The sequence below is a fragment of the Monomorium pharaonis genome, chromosome 11 (genome assembly GCF_013373865.1).
Source record: "Monomorium pharaonis isolate MP-MQ-018 chromosome 11, ASM1337386v2, whole genome shotgun sequence".
NCBI classification, from domain to species: domain Eukaryota; kingdom Metazoa; phylum Arthropoda; class Insecta; order Hymenoptera; family Formicidae; genus Monomorium; species Monomorium pharaonis.
The window spans coordinates 12,154,363-12,173,706 of NC_050477.1; the positions used below are offsets into that span (position 1 = coordinate 12,154,363).

Genomic DNA, 19,344 nt, shown 5'->3' on the forward strand with positions numbered 1-19,344 from the left:
AACATTTTTTAAATAATTATTTCACCCGAAAAACTTGAATTTTGTAAGCTAGACGTGAAATGCTAATCGAATATCAACAGTTCTATTTATTTAAACGCATTTTTCATATAGTTTTTGACGCGTACAATAGTTTTTTAAATAGATACGGTGTTATAATTAATTAAAACATTGTTTAAACAATTATTTTGCCCGGAAAACTTGATTTTTGAGGATTAGACGTGAAATGCTAATCGAATATCGACAGTTTTATTTATTTTAATGCAGTTCTCATATAGTTTCAGACGCGTACAATAATTTTTTAAAGAGTTTTGGTAATATAATTAATTAAAACATCTTTTAAACAATTATTTTGCCCGAAAAACTTGAATTTTGAGGGCTAGACGTGAAATGCAAATCGAATATCAACAGTTCTATTTATTTTAACGCAGTTTTCATATAGTTCTGGACGCGTACAATAGTTTTTGGAAAGTTACGGTGTTATAATTAATAAAAACATTTTTTAAACAATTATTTTGCCCGGAAAACTTGAATTTTTAAAGCTAGACCTGAAATGCTAATCGAATATTAACTGATTTATTTATTTTAACGTAATTCTCATATAGTTCCGGACGCGTACAATAATTTGCTATAGAATTCAGGTGATATAATTAATTAAAACATTTTTTAAACAATTATATTTTCCGGAAAACTTGAATTTTGAGGGTAGACGGGAAATGCTAATCGAATATCGAGAATTTTATTTATTTTAACACAGTTTTCCTACAGTTCCGGACGCGTACAATAATTTTCTAAAGAGTTCGCCAGAAAGTGAAAATTTTGAAAATTGATTGAAAATTAACAGGTAACATTACATATAATATATTATAATTTTTAATTTATTTAAAAAGGATTAAGTATGGAGATAAAGTATGTAAGAGTGATATTAAGAAACATGAAAATATAATATAATCACTAATTTGTGTTTAGTGAGTGAGTGAGGGGTGGAGGGGGGAGAGTGGGAGAGCGTGAGAGATAAAGAAGAGGATTAAATAAGAAAGTAAAGTGTAAGAGTAATATTGAACAATATGAAAATAATATAATTAATATCATTAATATTATAATTAATAATTTAGAGAGTGGGAGAAAGAGCGTGAGATAGAGAAGGGCATTAAATATGATAAAGTGTGTGAGAGTAATATTACAGAAGAAAAAAAAGTGCAATGTTCAATATAAAAATGCTAAGTGGCGCGCGCGAAGCGCGCGCAATGTTGTGTTCTAGTAAATTAAAATTTGCATGATCTTTTGGGGACCTCTGGGGAGGAAAATAGACGATTCTGATCGACTGATTCTGTTATGCGTTATGAAAAAGTATGTGCCCAGGCCCTGTATCTGCTCTTTGTGCCGGAAATCCGGCACAATCAAATTTAAGTGATCAGTAACATCTCATTTTTATTCGAATGATACCTCTTTGAAAACAATAACAAACCTGAGAGAATCTTACTATGAGTAACTGATTATAAGACCGTTCAGAACCGACGTTAAATAGGTTCCGCTATCTGTTTTAATGTAAAACTACACTACCCAAATTCGCTGATGAATTGTTTTCGATAAGAGACACTATATACTAATTGCGAGTATATCCCAAGTCAGACATACACGTATACTTGACAATATATTTTGCTACGCAAACTTAAACAACGTGCAAAATTATTGCAAGATTTATTTCGTTATTTCAATTTTTGTTATTCGTAACTTTAGTAATGAGTTGCTATCTCGGGTTAATAAATTATATAAATGTTATCATATCTTTTTAAAGTGCAGATAAATTCCATTGCCTGCAGTTGTGACGGTTGAACGACGGTCCAGAAAACTTGTGTGCTCTTTGACTTGCCAAACTTTATAATTTCTCAGCAACGAAGCTAAAATGATTTTAGCGTGCAGCTGACCTAATTTCATTCCTGTAAACAATTTATATAATTAATTACATAATTGATTGCACACATACACACACTCGCACACATTACGCGCGCGCAAAAAAGAATTTATTATATACATGAAATATGTGTATATTAAAATTATAAAGAAAAAGATAGTAATATGATACCTTATTTAGATTTTGTATAATAATTTTGTTAATAATCAACATATTAAATTAAAAACTCAGCATTTTTAGCCATATATATTGTTTCATTTTGTTTTATTTAGGATGTTATATATTTCTTAAAGAGATTACGGACTTATTTATTATTTGTCGTACGCTCGCTTACCTATACACATCCTATGACCAGTACCGAACGTCATGTAAGCTTCAGGAATATTACCCTCAGCGAATCTGTCAGGATTAAATACTTCCGGTTCGTCCCAGAATCTAGGATCCACTCCAAATCCAAACAAGGAGATATATATTGGTGTACCTTTCTCGATAATGACATCACTATTAGGAATCTAAAATTTTATTGTACATATATTAGGATTTTATAATTAAAGTCACTAAACACGTTTTGGAGACAAACTAAATTTGGTAGGAATAAAACTATTTTAACAATAATTTATTAATTTTCTTTAACTTGTTAATATTCAATCACCCAATGTATATAAAATTTATCCATTTTCTCCAAAATAAGTTTAATTAAAAAAGTTTATTAAGTTACTTATTTAAAAAAGTTTATTAAGTTATTAGATTTTCATTCATTATTCCTCAAAAAGACTAAAAATAAAGAATTTAAAAAGAACAAATAAAATTACACAACTTTTCTTTTTTCTTGAATCTTATAAAAACTTGTAATTTTTAGTTTTTTTCTTGTAATATTTAAAATTGTATAAAATATTTTAAAATATATATACTACAGGTTAAATTAAATATGCTGAAATAAGGTTAATGATCTTTTTGAAATTATTTGATTAAATAAGATCAAAGATCTTTTTAAAACTGTTTAATTAAATTTTATGTTGACCTTGTAATCTTGAAGAGTGCATCTATCGATAGTACCCACAGGTGGATGTAGCCTCAAAGTTTCAAGCATAGTTTGTTCGAGATACTTCATATTCTGGAACGCTTCGAACGTCCAGCCGTGCTTCTCGATTGCCCTATTAATGTCTTCCCTAGCCAGCTGCTGATACTCTGGATGCTTCGCTAGTTCCATCAGGGTAAAGGCTGCACATGTAGAACTAGATTCAAGGCCAGAGAAAAAAGTAGCAGCCTGATACACCAGATTATCTCCCTCAAATTCTGTAATAAGTATTTGGTATTTAGACTATTTATTTTATCCAGAATTGACTATTTTCCTTAAACTAAATTAAATAAAAGTTAATAATTTATAAAATTAATTTTATTGCATTAAAGTTTATATGAATAAGAAATTAACTCAGTTAAAAGTTGCATTAAAATTAATTGCCCTAAGTTAAAACTTATTTACTAAAAACATTTATATCCCTTTAAAAATGTAATACTAAACAGTATTAAATTGGCCATTAATTAATACTTATTTTAAGTATTAAAAGTATATAAAAGTGCTGTTAGTACTTTATTACTTAAAATAAGTAATAATTACTAATTATTTTTAATATCAGATTTTTATAAGGGATTAAGTTAAAATATCACAATTTTTCAAAATTAGATCACTAACGAATCTTGATTTAAATCAATATTTATTTGATTTAAATAAAGTTGAATAAATTTTTTTCTCTGTTAATTAAAATGCGATAGTAATATTGACAATGTGAAGACATAAAGTCACTTACTATAAACAGGATTCTGTTCGCCGTTCTTTATTTGAATCAACGAATCAATGAAATCGCCTCGCTTTCTGCCGGTTTTCTCGCGATTCTCCATTGCCGTCCAGAAAATTTTTTTTACGTAGTCGTAGGAGTTGAAAAACATCCTTGTACCGAGCACTCTCAATAATTCAGGTATAAAGAAAACAATCACAAGAGTAATCATTCTCTTTAATCCATGAAAGGATCTATAAACTGCAAAATTATTTCCGAATTACATATGAATCGTTAACATAAAAATTCTTTGATCTATTTAAATGTAGTTTAATATCATTGCTTTACAGACCTCAAAACAACAACGAACTAAACAAATTATAATTTGTAAAGTAGTAATCTACTTATCTTTGTAAATTTTTTAAAATAATTTTAAAATATAAGCGTAACTTTATATTTTTATTAAAGTCAAAACATTTTATTGCATTGTATTAAGACTTATAAAAAGTCTTGATAATAAACTTTTTCAGAGATTAAAATACATAAGAAGCAAACACTGTTGTTAACTTTATACTCTGGACCTTTATATTCTGATACCTCTTTTTATTTTAATGTTTTTTTCTTTTATCTTTAATGTAATTTCAAGTTAGAGATTAAATTTATATTATAAATTACTTCTTTGTAGTACATTCAGTTTTAAGATAAATATATACAGATATAAAAGAACATTTTGTAGCTTTATAAATAACAATTGTCGTTTGTTATCTCAAAGTGTATTACGACAATATATGAGTTTTAATGCTTACTTGACTTGATCCACTTTTGTTAATTTTTGCTTTTTTTATTCTATTATACATTTTCTCTTCCACCTAGATAACCAAGCATTGATGAAGCGTTTAGAACAAACTAATGCATTATATGTGTTATTATAGATTTGCTATATGTATGTACATTTGTAAACATTAAAATAAAACACGTTACAAATTTAGCAATATGATTACTTATACGCGCAATCAGTTGAGAACGCTTAGAAAAGGAAACGGTCAGCAATAATGAAACATTATATTGTTTACAATATAACAGCAACGTAGCAACAACAAATAATTGATAAGAAATTGATACTGACATGTTGCTATATCAATATGCCATTGCTAAAAATAGAATTCATATTTAACCTAACAGACATAATGCTGTTTTATCTTGTTCCGATTTTATCTAAAATTATTTACTGCACGATTGTTGGCAACATAACATTAAGACATTTGGCTATCTGGGTAAATACTTGAGAAAAAACTTGTTGCAATATTTGAAAAACTTGAGAAAAATAAAAACAAATAAACAACTATACAGTTGACTAACTGACATAATCTTTATTAAAGTTTCAATCACAACGTTTTGATCATTGGATTTGGTCCTTTTCAAATGAATTACAGTCGTGAATTAATTATGAGACAAACACCATTAACAAGTCCATGACAGCAAATTCATGAACAATTTCTAAAATGTATAAGAACGCATGTAAAAAAAATGCAACATAAAAAAATTTATCTGGACTTACGTGTTTCTTACAGTATTTGGACTTACGTTTTCATAGAAATGTCACAAATAAATTTAACGTCTAGTGTGTGTGAAAGCAAACAAGAGACTGAATAATGTACATAAGAACCATACAAAACATGTTTAAATAAATTGCTACATTTTTACTCATTGCGTTGTTGTTGATTAACTGCGAATTCTTTTTATGTTGCATTCTTTTTTACACGCGTTCTTGTACATTTTAAAAATTGTTCATGAATTTGCTATCATGGACTCGTTAATGGTATTTATCTCGCAATTAATTCACGATTGTAATTTACTTAAAAAAGACCAAATCCAATAGTCGAAACGTTGTGATTGTAACTTTAATAAAAATTATGCCAGTTAGTCGACTGTATATTTGTTCATTCGTTTTGATTTAATTACAAGCGACAATAAGCCACTTTTCCTTGGGTCGATTAAAAAAATAAAATTACAAAATATAAATAAAATATAAAATTATTAAAAAATAGTGCAAAAATCCAGATATGATCAAATAAGACTAATCTTTAATTAGTTACTTTAAATAAAAAATAAGTACCTGCATTCGTAAATTCGTTTGGATGATAAAAAGAATCTATCTTAGTACCGAGCGCGATTGAAGCGATCAGATCAGTTGTATACTTATAATAAATATCTTGAGCATCCAACACTTTTACAGTTTCTTGATTAGTCAGTTGGTCGTTTATATACTTCATCATAGGCTCTGTAATTTCCATCATCAATGGTAACATATTTTTCAACTTGCTCCTCGTTAAAGTAGGCCTGATCTTAGATCGCACATATTTCCAGGCCGGATTCTTTATGCCAAACAAATTCTTCATGCCCATACTGTCCCTCTGATGGGAGCCAGCAAAGTAGCGATCGGTGAAATTATCAAAGTCTTTGATCATGATTTGTTTAATTATATCTAGATCGCGTAGCAGTAGACACGGCTTATGGAAGATGTAGAAACCGACGAATGGCGCGTCCGGAGGAGCCATCTTGTGTAAGTCGCCGATATGCCATGACGGTGGGGAACGGAAAAACACGGCATTTTTGAGATTCCCAAAAAATAGATTGGGGGTAAGAAATTCGACGCCGCGTCTCTTCCAATAACTCAACTTGAATCTGAGTAATTAATATTAAAATTTTATAAATATAATATTTATACATATTTAATATATATTTACGGGTATAGGGATTTAATAAGTTCCAAGACGACTTTATTCGACTTCGAGATTCAAATATTATTGAAGGTAATATTGAAATAATACAAGTAAAATAAAAATATTGAAGAGTAACATTAAAAGTAGATATCTACAAGTGATAAAAATTCAACAAAAACTGTAAATTAATTTAACATTTTAAGTTAATATTAATATTGTATTACACCAAGAAAAGAATGTTGCGGTAATATCATTATAATTTATAGTCATTTTTGGACCCAACTATATTTTTATAGTTATTTGACAATAAATTATACTTTGTTTAAACTATATTAACGTTCTTATAATCATAATATTAGTCTATAAAACTTATTATATGATTGTCATAATTTATCAAAATAAAAATTTTGATATAGTAAGCTGTACTGTAAAACAATCAATTATAAGTATTTACTATAAGCATATAATTATTATTAATAATATTATAGTAATAATTACTATACAATTGATATTTCTAACTACAATTATTTTATTATGAAATTATATTGCAAATATCACTTTTTTTCTTAGTGTACAAATTATAATAAATACATATTATCTTATATTAATTTTGGTGCTATTAAATAGTACTAAAATATATCGTTTTTACTTGTACTAACCTGGCATATACCCAAAAAAGCATCCAGAAAAGCGCTATCACCATAAAGATAACTATGATGAGTACAAGATTGTCGAGCATGATGTATTATTTGTTTTCTCTCACTTTTGTTGTAGTTGACTGACGAACAATTTGCTGGTTTTATAACGATAGCTAGTCCATGTAATCAACAAAATCAATAACGTTAGTTTGATCTAATCAAGATTTCGGAATTATTTACAGATATGTCATAATCTTTTATATCTTTTTGGTTCAAAAATGCTATTCTTGTAGAATGTCAGAGAGAAATTCGCGACTAAGACTCGCTTGAACTAGAATTCGGCTTACCGTCTTAAGTACATTCGTTAGATTGCTAACTATTATTAATCTCATATCGGTATCATTAAAAGGAAATGGATAATTTTTTATGACGTTTACCAACAAAGTTATCTCGCAGTCGCTAGAATTTTATAATACATAACAATTAATGCTTTATTCATGCTTTCGATTATTTCTTGTGCATTGATCGCGTTTAGCACAAAACTCCAGTTTTATCTAATCGTAAGCGTCGATTTAATTGTTAAGTATTAATCACAATTTATTCAATTGAAACATTCGATTGTCTTTATCTTCGTCGGACATTTATTCGTCGCAAAAACTTAAAAACAGATAGACTTACAGTAATAAAGCGGCTATATTGTAGTACGATTCTCCTAGCTCGTGGTCCCACGAATTATCTCGTTCTGCACTGGCAATGGCTGCAATAATCGTCGTGTCGCCTCTTTGTTGTTGTCTAACAAGTTTTAATGTATAATCTCTTATTAATGAACCGCCCATAGAGCGGTTTGATCTCTTCTGCCGCCTTCAGCTGCTTTACTGATAGTGAGGGTTTTGTACGGCCATAGCCGGTCAGCTCGAATATCAAGTGTGTACAGATATAAATGTTAGTTACACTTAGATAATCGATCCTTGCTGCGGTGTTATATTTGCCTGATGTTTTCTTTTTCTTTGGCTGAGAAGACAGATTTTCCTTCTGCCTATTACCTTGTGCGATTTTACAGATTTTTTCAGCGGCTCCTCTGACGGCGAAGAAAACCTTGTGACTTTCAAAAAATTATGTCTTCAGAAATTCTCTTGAGATGTCTTGGCAATTCTTGATTTTGACAATTTCAGCTTCAGTGATCTCATCGCTACTGCCAATTTTGTGTACTTTGCGGTACAAACAAAGGAAATTTTGGAATTCGTTCCGCCTAAAGAATTAGAATTCAAAGCAGAAGCTTTGGTAAAAGATGACTCCAGACCTCTTCAAGATACTTTCTTCTTTTTGAGTAGAAAAATTACTTATTTCCCAAATATTACAACTTGGCACTTAATTGTAACTATAATTATAATAACCTCCGTGCTCGCGATTGTCCATAATTCGGCATTGCGTTCAATTTTATGGCTTTAAAATAACAGTTGACAGGGATTCGTTACAAATGTTCAGAATGGACTTTCCACTCTCCATGAGACACTCATTTTTATAGTACTGCTAATTGTTAATCTTGGCGAGGCTAAAAAGCTTATAAATTCTTAATTATTTTAATCATATATTATTACTATACTAAGCGCATACGACACTCATATCTTGGCAAATTTATAATCTTACACGCGGCACAAGCTTCTGTCGTAATTATTCTACGAAAAGATACAAAATTACACTGTACATACTGAAAAAAGAGATTGTACATTAATAAAAAAATTGATAGATTGAATCAGTATAACTGTACAAAAACGGATAAATTAAAATTTTTATAGAAATCATCAAATAAGCACAATTAATTTTTTACTGTTAAATATACCAGAATCTTTGTTACTTGATAGTTTTTCCTCTTAAATGTATCAGAATTTCTAGTTAATAAATTTTTAATTAAATTTTAAATTATTTATTTTTTTAATATTTTCATATTTGTGAAATTTAAAAAAAATGTATAGAAGTTTTCAATGATTTGTAATACAGTTAATTTATATTTCTGTAGTTATTATTTTAATACTTTGTAACTACTTCATATAACAGGTAAATTAGGGCTGTATTCCTTTCATGTATGATGCGTATAATGTATCATTTGTTGTTCGGATTGAATTCTAGTTATTCGAATATTAAACAAAAATAAATAATACGTTAATAATGTGTAGAATACAGCTATAATCTGTGTACTATATGTGTTACAAAACATTAAACATTAAACACAAAACATAAAACAAAGCGATAACTACAGAAATCTAAATTAACTATCTCACAAATCTTTGAAAATTTTTATATTTGTCAAAATTCCATTCGTAAAGAAAAGATGTTTTCTCATTAGCCATGTCGTATACTACTTTGTTTCATTTTACTACAGAATACAACCAGCTTGATTATTTAAGATTAAAAATTAAAATAAGCAAAAATCAAATATTTTAAAACAAAATAAAATTTAATAACATAAAAGTGATCAAAGAGTAATAGTGATAACAAAAAATTTATTAATAAAAATAGTCATTGATAGTATTATTTATTGTAATCATTAAAGAATACTAACGTAATCACTAAAGAAGACTAACATTTTATTTCTGAGTGTAAACTGTAAAGTGTTGCTGTTTATTCATTAAACTACATATTTAGCTTATTCTTATTCTTAATTTGAGAGTTAATATGAATATTACTCTTAATTTAACAGTAACATTAAAATTTAGAAAAATAGTTAAGTTAATTCTTAAGTTCAGGGTTACAATGAAATTAAGTGTCTGAAATAACGCTTAAATTAAATGTTATTTTTGATATTCTTTTTTATAAGGTGTTTTTTCTGTTAGGATTAATAAAACTCTTTAATTTTAATTATTTATAGTATGATTAAAAAATAAAATTGTGATAAAAAATTTCGTAATAAAAAATACATGTCATAGCGGATGATAAGCAATATATTTATGACTTGTGATTATAAATTTAAGATAATAATAAGCTTGTTTAAAAAAATTTTCAAATGTCACAAAAAAAATACGTTTTTAGTACTCAAAAATCTATAACAAACACCTTGTCTGGTTTAAAATAATTTTTGACTGTAGACTAATGATATCTATTATAGATCTAAAAGCTATTACAAAATTTAATTTATTAAGTGTGTACGGATATAAATTATTTCACAATACAAATAAGATATTATATTTAATCCGAACCATAAATAATCTAGCCTGTCAAAGTGCGATTGTGTGCATCTCATCTGAAAAAACTCGTTTAAAATAAAAAATATTACCTTGGAAATTCTTATTTTCTTTTGCAAATTGCTTAGTTTGAACTATAAAAAGTACATTGATAATTTTAGATTTTTAGATTATTTTACATGTTTGCAGCTTTTTAAAACTATTTCTTTTATAATATACTCTCACACAATACGTGTTTACAATATCGAAAAGTTGACCGATTTTATTAATGAATTTATTAATTAGTCACTATCGGTCATTGTCGATTAATTATTCGGGGAACTGAAGACCGTTTAATGAAACACAAACAACTGTCACATAACACGCAGTTATATCTCAATTTCAAAAAATCAATAAAAAATACGCATGGCTATACAATTGCAAATTAGCAGCAAATATTTTACCAAGCCAAACTCTTAATTTAATATTGCCGATATTGCATTTCTATAAGAAATAATGTGTCTGGTTCGGCACAAAAAGGCTTCATCCTCCGCGAGAAAATAATTTTAGAAAACAGCACACGCGCGGACTATGTTTTTACAATAAAATTTAATTCACTTCAACTTTATAAAATATACTATTGTTTTATAACAAGAGAGAAAGAGAGATCGCAACGAACACGACAGTATAATTTCAAACTTTCGTTTAGTTAAGTGTCCTGTCTTTAAGAAGATGCTAAACTGCCCATCAAACTTGATTGAGATCGATAATGCAGAGTCATTATTTATCCTTGTTCATGAAAAATTTGCTTTAAAATATAAGTTATACATATAGCTTATACTTACAAATAAATGGTGTCTCGCAGTTTGGAATAGAAGGAATAAGACTATATTTGTCAAATTACGATTACAAGCCGTAAAAAAATATATTTATGTGATCAAAAATTTTATTTATTTAAGCGCTTTTATTATATAAATATCTTTTTTTTTACGGCTTGTAATCGTAATTTGACGATTATAGTCTTATTCCTCAATCTATTCCGAACCCGGGAACACCATTCATTTGTACGTATAAGCTACATAACTTGTATTTTGAAACAAATATTTTTATAAATAAATAAATTTGAGAAAATTTTTTGCATTTTGGGTCTTTATCTAATCGTCCCTGGGCTTATTTGTGTACGTACTTTAAAAGTGTAAAAGGATTATCAATTCTGTAAATTTAATTCGAAACTATATAAATGGTTGAAAAAACATACGGGTTTAGCATCCTCTAACTGTCCGCTTTTATTCAATTCGTTTTTGTATGGTCCTTGCAACGTTGTTTCTTCTTTTAGCAACATTCTTGGTACAAGATTTTGGTAAAACTGCTTTGCAATATTATTCTTACCAACCGCGCACCCGGTTACCTTGTTACATTTTCCCTAATTAATATTTGCCTAATTTGGCCATGTCGTAACGCGTTCTTGCAGCTCGTGACGAATTTATAATATTATGTGCTCGAACATTCTCGTACATGCTTCATTAAAAAACAATACTCTTAAATGGTTATCTAGATGCTGCCTACTTATTTTTTCCATTATTTTTAAAAGAAATAAGAAAAATAGACAAATAAAAATCATTTTTTGTAATATATGCAAATTCATAATAGCATATAATTTAATACAATTAATAATATAATACAACTGTATGCAATATAATATTTAATTACAATGTATTAATAATATAATATTTAATTACAATGTACAAAATTAATTGATTAAATTCAGATAAAAGTTATAAGATATTAAAAAAAGGAAAAATATAAAATATAAAAGAAAAAATATAAAAATCTGAAATGTTTTTTTTATTTATGTATATAGCGTGAAATACATATTTGTGAAAACGTTATACGTTATACTATTGTAATAACAACATTTTAATGACTTTTTATGACACAATAAGTTATGCGTCTGCCCCCCCCCCCCCTCTCTCTCTCTCTCTCTCTCTCTCTCTCTCTCTGCGCGTGCGTGCGTGCGTGCGTGCGTGCGTGCGTGTGTGTGTGTGTGTGTGTGTGTGTGTGTGTGTGTGTGTGTGTTGCAAATCTAAATTTAAATTCTATCAGACTCATCTAATCGATCAGAAAAATTAAATTTATATTTGATCACTATCTCTCGGAAGGCTTTAACAATTCAACGCGAGCATCTTACCACTAATGCCTTCTTATTAGGCCGTTTAGCATTAAAACTGCAAATCTGATATGTCTGTATAAAAGCGAGAGGTGTGAATTATAGTTTTGCACAATTGAATTAAATCGTATCTTTGATAGTATAATTATTTCAGACAAACACAATAATTATGTTACAAGATAAATTATTTTAGTAGGAGCTGAATGTAAATAAAAATGTAAAATTTTAAATATTAAATGAAATATTAAAATAAAATAAAATATATGTAAAATTAACATAAATTAGAAAACACAAAAGAAGTGATTAATTTAAAATCGAACCGGCTACAATTCAAAATCTTCGAGTTTAAAATTCGAATTATTCAAATTTATATAATTCAAAAACAAATTTGAATCGAACTTACATTGATTCGATTCAAATCGATTCAAATTCGAACGATTCAGCACACTTCCTAGTAAAAGCACACACCACAGAAATGTATGTACTAAGGGACTACTACGCTTCTGACAAGAAGTCATAGATTAAAAAAGAACTCTTTGCTTTTTGAGATATATTGATATCTGTCAGATACATACTTAACAACATATTTTACTATGTAAACTTAAACATATTTTATTGTGTAAAACTAGATTGCGAAATTTATTTCGTTATTTCGATTATTATCCGTAACCTCAATAAATTATATAAACGTTATCATATCTTCTTGAAATGCAGATAAATTCCATTGCCCGCAGTTGTGAGAGTTGAACGTCGATCCAGAAAACTTGTATGCTCTTCGACTTGCCAAACTTCATAATTTCTTAGCAATAAAGCTAAAATGACTTTAGCGTGCAGCTGACCCAATTTCAGTCCTACAAACAATTAACCACATAAATAATTACACAAAATCATCATTTTGCCCTTGATTACTGGCTTATGTAATACATATTTTTATTTTTAAATCACAATACATTACAAGTATCATATTTCAATCGTACACCTTTTTACAAGTAATTTAAGGTACATATACTTTGTATTTGCGCCCTTGCACCTTAAAAAAATAATGGCTACCAACGGTTTTCTTTTTCGTCTTTAAACGGAAAAATATTTCCAATTTTTTACCTCTAACTATCTAATACAACTGACCATTTTCTACCGCTTTTTCTACGATTTTTATTTTATCATTTGACTAACGACGTTTCTATTGTCATCTGACTAATTAAAATTCTTATCTTATTCAATTTTTATATACATTTTTATTAACTTATTTATATTTATGTAATTGTTGACATTTTACATTATGTTATCCAACATTTTATAAAGTTACTCTTATTTAATTTAATTTAACCGTTTAATTTAACCATTATTAAACGGTTTGTATTACAAGTAACTAAAGAGCACTAAAGGTCGATACATATTTCGCAATTTTAAATTTTTGCGTTTTATAAAATTGTATGCTAATAAATTAATTTACGTTAATGTTTTTAGACTATACATAAACATTTTTTAATATTTAATTTACAATCGCCTGCAATTTATTAAATATATTATAAAATAATTTTTCTTTAAAATTATAATATTTACTGTTTACACATTGATATTAATCAGCTTTTTAAATGATTAATCGTTAAATTTACATAAATTAATAAAAATTATTTTAATATAAAATACTCATAATTGCGATCGTCAAATAGCTACGTAAGTAATTCTCTTTCATAACTTCATGTTGTCTATTTTTTTATATATTGATTGATTTCTCTTAATATTCTATTTTTTTAATGCTTTTATTCTTAGAAAATAAAAAATAAAAAATATAATTTGTTTCTAAAATAAATTATTTATTTATCATTTATTTTTCTTATTCTCACTTACCTATACACATTCTATGACCAGTTCCAAACGTCATAAAAGCCTCGGGAATATAGCCCTCAGCGAATCTGTCAGGATTGAATACTTCTGGTTCATTCCAGAATCTAGGATCCAATCCAATTCCATACAAAGAAATATATAACGGCGTACCTTTTTCGATAATAATATCGGTATTAGGAATCTAAAATTTTATACATTAAGATTATATAATTAACATATATTAAAATTTTATAATTAAAGCTGTTAAACACATTTAAAGACACGAACAGGTAAATTTTGGTTAATACGAAACTGCATTAATAATAATTTATCATTAAATTGTTAATATTTATCCTGTCGGCAACACGCGTTTAATTAAAGGAGTTTATTATTTCTCAAAAAGACTAAAAATAAAAATTTTAAGAAGAATAAATGTTACAAATCTATTCTATTATCTTGAATTTTACAAGAATTTTTAATTTTTAATTTTTCTCTTAAAAAATTGTAAAATCAAAAATTTGTAAATATTTCATATTAAATTAAATATATTCTAAAATCAAAAATTGCTCTAAAATTGTTATGCTCAAATTTCATATTGACCTTGTAATCCTGAAGAGTGTTTCTGTCGATGGTACCGACGGGTGGATGCATTCTCAGAGTTTCAAATATAATTTGTTGGAGATATTTCATATTCTGAAACGCTTCAAACGTCCAATCGTACTTCTCGATCGCTCTATTAACATCTTCCCTAGCTAGCTTCTGATACTCCGGATGCTTCGCCAGTTGCATCAAAGCAAAAGCTGCACACGTAGAACTGGATTCAAGGCCAGAAAAAAAAGTAGCAGCTTGATACACCAGATTTTCTCCCTCAAATTCTGTAAACATTTAATATTTATGGCCTATTTTATCCAAAATGGAATAAGTTAAGTCACTTACTATAAACAGGATTTTGCTCGCCGTTTTTTATTTGAATCAACGAATCGATGAAATCGCCTCGCTTCTCGCCAGTTTTTTCGCGGTTATCCATTGCCTTCCAAAAAAATTTTGTCACATATTCGTAGGAGTTAAAAAACATCCTTGTACCGAGCACTTTCAGTACTTGAGGTATGAAGAAGACTACCACGAGAGTAATCATTCTCTTTAATCCGTGAAAGGATTTATGAACTGCAAAATTATTTCAGAGTTACATATGAATTATTAATATAAAATTAAATTCTCCATCTGCACTTTTTACTTCAATTTTTACTTTTACTTTCACATCAATAATTTCAAACTAGAACAAATTTATATTATGAATCGCTTTTTTGGTGCCATTCGCTTTTATAATAGAGTTACAAACAAAACATTTTGTAGTCTTTATAAGTAACAATAACAATCATTATTTGTTAACTCATAGCATATTATGACAATATATTAACTTTAGTGCTTACTTGATCTACTTTAGCTATCTTTTTTTTTAATACGTAACCTTAAATAATAAGAAAATTAGACTAACCGTAAAAAATTAACTAATTAGAGATAAGCCTTATTTGATCGTAGTTGGATTTTTATATTTCTTGTGTAATTTTATACATCTTTTAAAGTTTATCGCAACAGATTTTCTCTTAAGTATTTAAAAAAAAATAGATGCTTGTTACCATAATTATTAACAAATTTATTATTAATTAATTATCTTGATATTATTCTTTTTAATCAACATAAATAATTGTGTTTCAAAATCGAAAATTTATTCGACGCATAGTGTGATGAATTTGAAGAAATACATAGAGTTATACAAGAAATGTCAGCAAAAATCCAGATACGACTGAATAAGGCATCATTAACATTCAAAGTATACTGCATCTTATTTTTGTGTCTATATATACACACCTAGATTAGTAATGTAAAAGTATCTATTTGAATTTTTTTAAATCAAAATCATTAAGGAAAAATAATATCCTAAGTAAAGTATCATAAATAATTCAATTTAAAAGATATTTCAAAGGTGTCTTAGGTTAATCAAACCGAGTGTATATTTTGAAGGTTAATTAGTTACGTAAAGTTTAATGATTTATTTTAAATCAGAAACAAGTACCTGCGTGCGTAAACTCATTCGGATAATAAAAGGAATCTATTTTAGTACCAAGCGCAATTGTAGCAATTAGATCAGTAGTGTACTTGTAATAAATATCTTGAGCATCCAAAACTTTCACTGTTTCCTGATTAACCAGTTGATCTTCCAAGTATTTCATCATAGGCTCTGTAACTTCCATCATCAACGGTAACATATTTTTCAACTTGTTCCTCGTCAAAGTAGGACTGATCTTAGATCGCATATATTTCCAGGCCGGATTCTTTATAGCAAACAAATTCTTCGTGCCCATACTGTCCTTCTGATGGGAGCCCGCAAAGTAGCGATCAGTGAAATTGTCAAAGTCTGTAATCATGATATGCTTGATGATATCTGGATCGCGTAGTAATAGACATGGCTTGTGGAAGATGTAGAAACCGACGAATGGCGCTTCCGCACGAGCCATCTTGTGCAATTTGCCCATGTGCCATGCCGGTGGAGAACGGAATAATATGGCATTCTTGACGTTGCCAAAAATCAAGTCGGGGGTGAGGTATTCAACGCCGCGTCTCTTCCAGTAACTTAACTTGTAACTGAATGAAAGACCAAATTTAAATTTTATAATTGTAATGCATATTTAATATACATTTACAAATACAAGCATTTAACAGGTCTCAAGATTTATTTTATTCGACTTTGAGGTTCAAAAATTATTAAAGCAAATATTGAAATAGTATAAGAAATATTAAAGAATAATATTAAAAATAAATGTCTAAAAATAAAATAAAAGTAAATATGCAAAAATTAAATAGAAACTGTAACCCAATCTACATTTTAGTACATATATTTGTATGTGTGTGTGTTCTATCATATGTTATATTGATTAATATTATATTAATTTTAAGATTTAATACCATTAAATCTTATCTAATTATTTTTACTTCTACTTGCCTAGCATATAACCGGAAAAGTATCCAAAAAGTTGCTATTACGATGGCTGCGAATACAAGACTCAACATGATTTTTGTTTTCTATCACTTTTGTAGTTGACTGATTCAAGCGAACTCTCCGTTGGCTTTACAAACAATAATTGATAATTAGTCGATCTGTTTTTACCATTCCTCAATATCACGTAACATAGATTTTTTACCACAAATTTCAAATAGAAAAATGAAATTATTTAAATTAGAGATATCATGTGCAAAGAATTGTATCACAGAGGAAACAGATAAATATCGAAAGATAATTTGTACAATTAATAATCGTGAAACATCTACGTTAAATCAGAAAACATCTACATGTTTTATGTTATTTAGTAATTATGATGGTAAGAAAACAACAAAACATTGGACCACAGCTATACAAAAAAGGTATAGTTTATATTTATAATTCGAATAATAATACACCCAAGTACCCAACCATATAAAGAATAATCCAAAAATTTGCCCGTTTTTAATTCCTTGATTTTTTAAGTAAATTAATTTAATTAATTTACTTAAATAATAAAAAATTAAGTATGTTAAATGTTACCTTATAATGAGGTATAAACCCTTAAATTTTTATCTTGAGGTGCTTAATAGTTTCTGAAATAGAAAGGGTCAAAGTTCATCAACCATAAAGCTTAATTATTATGTTCTTGAAAGCACAGTGTTCTTGACACTTTAAAGACTCAAGATAACGTATGTATTTTAAGGTTTTTTTCTAACGTTAATTATACGAATCTGAATCAATTGTCATCTCAAGATAAAGATTTGCGAGGATTTATATTTCATCATAAGATAACATTTGACATATAATTTGGTTATAAAATTGAGGGAAAAATGGACGAAAAAAGTGGCCTTTTGTGGGTTATTCTTTATTATTTACATAAACTATTGTACAATTGTTAATACATGTTTATTTCTTTTTGCAAATACTTAAAAAAGAAAATGGAATAGTCTCGGTATGGCAAGGTGTGTTGCAAAACGTTTATTTTAGAAAATGTATATATCAATAGTCGGTCCAAAGAGAGAGAGAATTGCGATAATACTAAATTTTTAGTACCTTTACATCATAATATTATGTCACTGTTCTGATTATTGATTCTATGCAAACATGGTCCGTGATTTTAAAAAAGAAATGCAATACAAAAGAGCACATAAAAATAAGATTAAATTTATTTAAGAACAAAATAAAGTTAAAGAGATGTTTTATAGGATTTATATTCATAATCGCTTATAAAGGTTTTAAATCGTACGATCGACACTGAAAGTAATGTAGGATCAACAACATTCAAAAAATTATTTCCCAAAGTACCCTCAGTAATTTACTTTCATTATACATTTGATCTCGAATTCGGCTTACTATCTTAGGTATGTTCAGTACTCATCAATACGTTCATTTCTGTTCGAGTAATCATGATTCATTCGCTGTCAGCCTATTTTGCACATCTTCGAACATTTATTCGAACAGTCGTCGCAAACAGATAGATACTTACAGTAATAGAACACTTTGTATTTGTAATATAAGTCTCTTAGCTTATAGTCCCATGCATGTACCGTGCGAGCAATGCTACAATTGTCGGGTTACTTCTTCCAGCACGTTACCATAGAACAGTTTGACAGTTTCTGGATTCTGCTAGAAAACTTATAATTTCTTAATCAGGCCACGTGTATTATTGCTATGTTAAACACGTATAACCTTGGTACGTATCTTGGCGAATTTATAATTTTGCGTTTTTAATGCAGAACGAGCTTGTGTCATAATTCTTGCTATGCCGAGATATGTAATCGTACATATGCAATAAGAAAAAGAGTTTGATCGTACTTTAATAAGAAATCTGATATTCAGCCCGTTTATTTGTTCAAAAACGGACAAATTAAATGAATTATAAGTACGATTATTTCTTTCCTGTTAATTATATCAGAATTTTTTGTAGCTTGAATAAGTTTTTTTTGCCACTTCGACCAACTCTGATTAACTTTAATCGTTGATTAAAGAATATCTAATATAACAAAATAATTCAGTGTAACTAACTAAATTTAAAAAAAAAGATTAGATTAGAACTATTACATCACTAGAAATATATATAGTTGGTCACCGAATTTTGATCATG

At 28.0% G+C, this 19,344-nt stretch overlaps 2 protein-coding genes across 2 annotated transcripts; both read right to left on the reverse strand.

Moving 5' to 3' along the window:
* Positions 1-1,218: 1,218 nt before the first annotated feature.
* On the reverse strand, positions 1,219-10,726 carry LOC105830708 (cytochrome P450 6k1). The gene is made up of 6 exons (XM_012670224.3): positions 7,070-10,726; positions 5,804-6,372; positions 3,721-3,948; positions 2,934-3,208; positions 2,247-2,424; positions 1,219-1,937 (listed from the first exon to the last, which is right to left on the reverse strand). The coding sequence occupies exons 1-6, from the start codon at positions 7,147-7,149 to the stop codon at positions 1,780-1,782; spliced, it is 1,488 nt and encodes a 495-aa protein (XP_012525678.1). The 5' UTR covers positions 7,150-10,726; the 3' UTR covers positions 1,219-1,779.
* Positions 10,727-12,908: 2,182 nt separating this feature from the next.
* LOC105834571 (cytochrome P450 6k1) lies at positions 12,909-18,882 on the reverse strand. The gene is made up of 7 exons (XM_012677149.3): positions 18,727-18,882; positions 17,202-17,325; positions 16,275-16,843; positions 15,137-15,364; positions 14,801-15,075; positions 14,225-14,402; positions 12,909-13,224 (listed from the first exon to the last, which is right to left on the reverse strand). Exons 2-7 carry the CDS (start codon positions 17,267-17,269, stop codon positions 13,067-13,069), a joined length of 1,476 nt encoding a protein of 491 aa, XP_012532603.1. The 5' UTR covers positions 17,270-17,325; positions 18,727-18,882; the 3' UTR covers positions 12,909-13,066.
* Positions 18,883-19,344: the final 462 nt, after the last annotated feature.

Bases quoted from the DNA above. Each gene is read 5' to 3' on its own strand.
- LOC105830708 (XM_012670224.3), bottom strand. From the start codon at position 7,149: ATGCTCGACAATCTTGTACTCATCATAGTTATCTTTATGGTGATAGCG. The intron at 6,373-7,069 runs GTTAGTACAAGT...TTAATTACTCAG, and splicing joins CTTTTTTGGGTATATGCCAG to ATTCAAGTTGAGTTATTGGA. The intron at 2,425-2,933 runs GTCAACATAAAA...ATAAAATTTTAG, and splicing joins GCACTCTTCAAGATTACAAG to ATTCCTAATAGTGATGTCAT.
- LOC105834571 (XM_012677149.3), bottom strand. From the start codon at position 17,269: ATGTTGAGTCTTGTATTCGCAGCCATCGTAATAGCAACTTTTTGGATA. The intron at 16,844-17,201 runs GCAAGTAGAAGT...TCTTTCATTCAG, and splicing joins CTTTTCCGGTTATATGCTAG to TTACAAGTTAAGTTACTGGA. The intron at 15,076-15,136 runs GTAAGTGACTTA...AAATGTTTACAG, and splicing joins CGAGCAAAATCCTGTTTATA to AATTTGAGGGAGAAAATCTG.